This window comes from Nicotiana attenuata, unplaced genomic scaffold, assembly GCF_001879085.1.
Source record: "Nicotiana attenuata strain UT unplaced genomic scaffold, NIATTr2, whole genome shotgun sequence".
Classification (NCBI taxonomy): Eukaryota; Viridiplantae; Streptophyta; class Magnoliopsida; order Solanales; family Solanaceae; genus Nicotiana; species Nicotiana attenuata.
In genome coordinates this window covers 168,289-175,105 of record NW_017671328.1, presented here as the reverse complement: position 1 = coordinate 175,105, position 6,817 = coordinate 168,289, and the positions used below count along the sequence as shown (strand labels likewise).

General features: G+C 36.7%; 1 protein-coding gene across 1 annotated transcript; it reads left to right on the top strand.

Moving 5' to 3' along the window:
• The first annotated feature begins 3,039 nt into the window (after positions 1 to 3,039).
• Positions 3,040 to 4,248, top strand: LOC109207591 (ATP synthase subunit alpha, chloroplastic-like). The gene is made up of 2 exons (XM_019370529.1): positions 3,040 to 3,459; positions 3,961 to 4,248. Exons 1-2 carry the CDS (start codon positions 3,040 to 3,042, stop codon positions 4,246 to 4,248), a joined length of 708 nt encoding a protein of 235 aa, XP_019226074.1.
• Positions 4,249 to 6,817: the final 2,569 nt, after the last annotated feature.

The window sequence follows — 6,817 nt, the reverse complement described above, 5'->3', positions numbered from 1 at the left end:
TGACCTCCCCAATTAACACCTCAAATTCATGCTCTTTTTGGCTGCTATCCTCAATATTGGCTTGTTGAGCATTAAAAGCTCCAACCACTTGACTCAATTGAGCCTCTAACTTGTAAATAGTTGCCTCTTGCCTTTCTATCTGCAATTGTTTTTCATTATTTTATTTTAGAAGGCACTTTAACATATCCTTGATCTCCTTCAGGTCTGCATCCCCATGTTCTTTGTTCCTGTTAACTTTACAAGAAAAGGTAGAACCATTATAGTAAGGGGTTGGGGGAAGATATGAAATATAAGCACAACCACAAAAGTGACCATTTTTACCACCACACATATCACAAACATTCTACAAATAAGATTGAGTTGGTGCACATAACTCGCTCTCAAGAACGTTTTAAAAATTTTGCCACAGGTGGTTTCCTTCACAATATGTATGGAGATCAATAGTAGGATTATCAACACCTAAATTCCCATAATTCCTAGATGTCATGTTTCTCAAATCAAAAGTTATAAAAATAAAATAAAATAAAAGTTCAAACTTGAACCCTAGCAATATATACAGCTACAATTACACCGTTAGTTCCCCGGCAACAACGCCAAAATTTGATCATGCCCAACTCTAGTCCTAAAAAGGATAACCGCTCGCTGCAAATATAATCCGGTCTAAAAGTCCGGAGTCGAATCCCACAGAGAACTAAGGCTTAGCTATATCTGTTTAATATCACTAAGAAGACAAGTTTGAACAATTTTCTAAATTATAAAGATTGAGATTTATATTTCTAACTAATTAACTAGCAAATACTAGAAAGCGGTAAAATTATCAACTAACGAGACAAAGGGTTGGAGACTAAATTAAGGGGTTCTAGAGTTATGATTTCCCCAATTGTCGGAATACCTTCTAGCTATTTCCCCTACAATTTCGCCAATGTATTCTCTACTAATCGTGAGCACTTTAGGTGCCGTAATTCTCTCTCGAGCAACTACAATAATTTACAAGACATATTCTCTCGAACTACGCTAGTTGGCTTTATCTAACCGCTCATTATGACCACGTCAAGGCTTTGTTATTTCTAAACCTGCCTTTAACCCACTGTATTGATTTCTCACATACGTTAGGAGTGACGTTGTTCAACAACCACCTAAATATGTATCCTTTCTCAAGCAACACATAATAAATAGGCACAGTCAATCGATGGCCATTCAATCAACAACAATAAACACGTAGTTGAACAAGTAGAGAAATCCAATGACTCAATTGTATAAAAACATAACAAAAATTTATCCTACAAAAGGTTCCATCAAAACCCTAGATAACAAATTAGCTATTCATAATAGTATGTAAAACTAAAATACTAAAAGTCATAACAAACAATGAAAAAATAGGAATAGGAAGGAAAAACTCGTAGAAGAATTCCCCGCCTTGCTCCTATTGTGTCTTTGCCTCCTTAGGTCGAATCTGTGCCAAAAGTATGTCCAACCTCCTCAAAATACCGTTTTTCCATGTATATATACCAAGTAGGGTCGGGCGCAAATAATTATACCTTCTCATATGCAAAAAAGGACGATTTTCAGGTCTGGACGCTCGCGGTCGCGGTTCGGGCGCGGTATTTTCCCAGTGTAGTGCCTCAGTCCGCGTCCAGGTCCGCTGTCGCGGTTTTGACTGCGTTTTCACCCCTGTTCTTTATGGAATTTGGAAAAACATAAAACACTAAAGTTGTAGCCCTTTGCGTTAGCTTTCCAACTATATATTATATAGCCCAAATGGAGTTTAGAGCAAAGAGTTATGTCTATTTTACTAGATAGTGCGCAATATGCCTACTCGAGTCTTCGTTTGTTCTTTACTATCAAATTTCCTTGAACACGATCCCGACTTAATTCCTTGGGCTTTTACTCAGACTTCAAAGCTCGAAATCACTTGAACTCATTCCATAACATTTATATAGCTCGGAATCACTCCTACAAGGCATAAAACGCACAATTAGTGCAAAACACTAGCGATTAAAGCGCAAACTCAACTAAAGTGTAGTAAATTAGAGTGTAATAATCGACTAAAATATGTAATTATAGTCTATAATCAAGGAACTGTTACAACTTCAACTTAAGAACTTAGAAAAGAGAATGTTATTGATATTAGCGATGGTGATTTGCAAATAGGAAAAGTGTTTGATAGTGATGATGAAGCTTACAATTACTATATGAATTTCGCTAAATGTTTTGGTTTTTCAGTTAGCATGATCGCCATTTAGGAAATGTAGAACATCCTATGGGAATTTATAAAAAGGATTATGTTTGTCATCGAGCCATTAGCCCTCGTCCTCAAAAGGTAGTTGAAAAAGAGCGACAAAGAAATCAAAAATCTTCCAGATGCAACTGTATAGCCAATATGTCCATCGCCAAAGATATTTTTGATGGCATCACTCGTTGGACAATGGTGTATTTTGATAGTGCCTAACATGTGAAATGGGTGCATAAGGATGTTGTGCTCAGCCTGGAATACAATCATGAAATTGAAAGTACCAGAGATTCCTAGAGGCATACCATCAGAAAAACTTCCTTGACCAATTGGGTAGATCAAGAAAACTGCGGTAGCAGCTGCAACAGGAGCTGAATATGCAACACCAATCCAAGGTCGCATACCCAGACGGAAACTAAGCTCCCACTCACGACCCATGTAACAAGCTACGCCAAGTAAGAAGTGTAGAACAATTAGTTCATAAGGACCACCGTTGTATAACCATTCATCAACGGACGCCGCTTCCCAGATTGGGTAAAAATGTAAACCTATAGCTGCAGAAGTAGGAATAATGGCACCAGAAATAATATTGTTTCCGTAAAGTAGAGACCCTGAAACAGGTTCACGAATACCATCAATGTCTACTGGAGGAGCAGCAATGAAGGCAATAATAAATACAGAAGTTGCCGTCAATAAGGTAGGGATCATCAAAACACCAAACCATCCAATGTAAAGACGGTTTTCAGTGCTGGTTATCCAGTTACAGAAGCGACCCCGCTAAATTAAATTCTAGTTTAGGTGAAGGAAGTATGACCGCCTTACCAATAGTTGAAACCCAATCGGGAGATGTTTTGGCTTGTATTCCTACTAATGTAATTTCCATTACTGATGGACAAATCATTTTATCCGCCGACCTATTCAATTCTGGAATCAGACCTGCTATTAATATGGGTATCTCCGTTTCCAGAGTGGGGTCCGCAGCTCAAATAAAAGCCATGAAACAAGTAGTTGGTAAATTAAAATTAGAACTAGCACAATTCGCAGAATTAGAAGCCTTTGCACAATTTGCTTCTGATCTCGATAAAGCTACTCAGAATCAATTGGCAAGAGGTCAACGATTACGTGAAGTGCTTAAACAATCCCAAGCAGCTCCTCTCACGGTAGAAGAGCAGATAATGACTATTTATAACGGAACAAACTGCTATCTTGATTCATTAGAAGTTGGACAGGTAAGGAAATTTCTTGTTGAGCTACGTACTTACTTAAAAACTAATAAACCTCAGTTCCAAGAAATCATATCTTCTACCAAGACATTTACCGAGGAAGCAGAAGCCCTTTTGAAAGAAGCTATTCAGGAACAAATGGACCGTTTTATACTTCAGGAACAAGCATAAAGAAATATTGATCACTTTTGTCTTAATCTTAATAAAAAAAAGGAATCAAGTGTCTTGGATTCAAATATTCAAACAGTCTTTCTTGCTATCGAATCCCCCAAGAGAAATTGTTAGACGGATATATGTTCCCGATCGAGAATTATCAGATATCAGAAAAGTATCATACTTCAATTTGAATTTTGAATTGAATAGAAAATTGAAATTCTGTTTTCATAGAGCACAACCCGTGTTGCCCCGAATAGAACAGAGAACGACAATAAAACAATAAAAGAGAAGAAAGACGGATATTATAGATATCTCCACACGTGGTTAAGCCATACAAACCTTCTTTTCCAGGTAATTCAGTCTTATGGTTCTTCATTATCTGCATATGGCCCTTTTTTCCTAGGTGCTCATTTTGTCTGGGCTTTTAGTTTAATGTTTCTATTCAGTGGACGTGGTTATTGGCAAGAACTTATTGAATCCATCGTTTGGGCTCATAATAAATTAAAAGTTGCTCCTGCTACTCAGCCGAGAGCCTTGAGCATTATACAAGGACGTGCTGTAGGAGTAACCCATTACCTTCTGGGTGGAATTGCCACAACATGGGCATTCTTCTTAGCAAGAATTATTGCAGTAGGATAATGGCTAGGAGGATTTGAAAAGCATTATGGCATTACGATTTCCAAGGTTTAGCCAAGGCTTAGCTCAGGACCCCACTACTCGTCGTATTTGGTTTGGTATTGCTACCGCACATGACTTCGAGAGTCATGATTATATTATTGAGGAACGTCTTTATCAGAATATTTTTGCTTCGGTCAATTAGCAATAATTTTTCTGTGGACTTCCGGAAATCTGTTTCATGTAGCTTGGCAAGGAAATTTTGAGTCGTGGGTACAGGACCCTTCAAAATCATGAACTTTTGAGTGATAAAGAGGCACGATTTTTCCCTGCTTATCGAAATATTGACATTGTTGATCAAACACGAATTACACTTCTTGCAAAAGGTGGTTGTTCAATAAGTTTAATCAGAAGAGTGATTGAATTAGAAAAGAGAGTAGATCTAGGCCAATCGCCTTTCACAGAAAAAGATATAAGGAACTTTGTTTAATCAGAAAGTTCTACTAACATTGAAAGTGATGCCCCGGAGCTGTTGAAAATATGCAAGATCTTGAAAGACAGAGATGTTGATTTCCAATATGATTTCACTGTTGATGGATGTCAAAGACTCGAACATGTCATCTGGGCATTCAGAGACTCTATTCGTGCTTATGAAGTTTTTACAGATGTAGTCGCCTTTGACACTACTTATCGATTGAATCGTTATGAAATGCCATTAGGAGTTGTGTGGACAATCATGGCAATTCTATTTTTTTTGGTTGTGTTCTCTTGCGCAATGAGAAGGCATCTTCTTTTTCTTGGGCTTTAAAGGTAAAAATCATTATAATATCTAGCTACAAGAATTATTTTTAGCTTTACTGCTACCGTATGTTTATTTTGTAGAGTTTCGTACGGCTTATGAATGGAAAGCACCCACATACTATATTAACAGATCAAGATCTTGGCTTAACAGAAGCTATTGCCAATGAGTTGCCGCATTCTAAACATGCCTTTTGTATATGGCATATTACGTCCAAGTTCTCTACTTGATTTTCTTTTGTCCTTGGTTTAAGATATTTGCAATTTAAATATGAATTTCACAGACTTTATGAACTTGGTAACATCGAAGAATTTGAGCACCAATGGGATGAATTGATCTCTCAGTTTGATCTCGGATCAGATAGGCAGATGAAATTTCTATATTTAAATCGTGCATCTTGGGCACTGCCATACTTGAAGGGATACTTTTTTGCTGGAATGACGACGACTGGACGCTCATAATCTATTAATGCATATTTGAAAAGATTTTTACATGCCAGAACAAGTTTAAAAGAATTTGTTGAGTAGGTTACTACTGCAGCTAGTATAAGAAACCATACTGGTGAAGAGGCAACAATGCGACAAAAGTATTACCATCCTCAAATTAAGACATTCATGCCGATGAAGAAACATACATCAAAAGTTCTCACACCCTTCGCCTTTAAGTTGTTACAAGATGAGATGATACTTTCTGTTTAGTATGGTCTATTTCCACATAGTTTTGGGTCATATCTTGTGCGACCTCAGCAAAACAGATGGTGGACGTTTTGTCTGTTGGAATTCAATAGAAGAGGTTGTTCAATGTTCTTGCCAAGAGTTTGAATTTTCAGGAATTTTGTGCAGGTATTCTATTCGAGTACTTAGTGCTCATAACTGTTTCATGTTGCCTGATAAATATTTGTTGTCTAGGTGGAGGCAAGAAAATCTATTGGTTCTAAAGTTTACTCATATGATGAAATCCACTAAAGATAAAAACGAGTTACAGAGTCTTCATTCTTCGTTCAGAGATTTGACTCTTGAATCAACAAAGACAAAAGATCGTCTTGAATATGCTAAGAAGGAATTGCAAGGAGTGCTGCAAATTGTTCAATGTTTTCCTGAAAATGAGTATACGAGTGAAGAGCATGAACATGTCGCTTTTAGTCAATCTATAGAGAGCAATTCTCTAGATGAAGATTATCACATTGAAAATCCACAACAATCTCAGACAAAGGGAAGAAAAAAAGGAAAAAGGTTAGTTGGGTACATTGAAGCTGCAAAGAAACTAAGATATTGCAAGGTTCCTAATTGTGGTGGAACTGGGCACGACTCAAGAAATTGTCCACTGAAAAGGAAAATATCAGAAATCCCAGCAACTCAATCTCCTAACAAGTAAGTATATGAGTTTCATTATGTCTAATATCTTGTAGAATAAAGATACTCATAATGCATACAAAATGAAATAAAAATTTTATTTTGGTTGGAGGATTCTAAAAGGATAGTCAAACAAGCTCTAAGGTGATCCAACTGGGAAAAAGTCCTTTTGCTTATTAGAATCAGCCATTGTACATCATATTTTGTTAATCTCAAGTTGAATTGTGTAGAGATCAAAAATTACAAAAATCATTTCTGTTTATGAACAAGAAATCAGCCGTTGTACATCATTTTTTTGAATAGTGACATCTTTTATTTCATGTAAATTTTGTTTTAGATGAGTACAAGAGGAAGGGCTTTAATCAATGTGTTTTTATCTCTTAGTACTTAGTTTGAACAAGGAATCTTTTTGCTAATCAGAACAATATATTGTATACCAGAT

Excerpts from the sequence above, each read along its gene's own strand:
- LOC109207591 (XM_019370529.1), top strand. The coding sequence starts at position 3,040 with ATGACCGCCTTACCAATAGTTGAAACCCAATCGGGAGATGTTTTGGCT. Across the intron at positions 3,460-3,960 it reads ATTCATTAGAAGTTGGACAG|GTAATTCAGTCTTATGGTTC; the intron begins GTAAGGAAATTT and ends CTTCTTTTCCAG.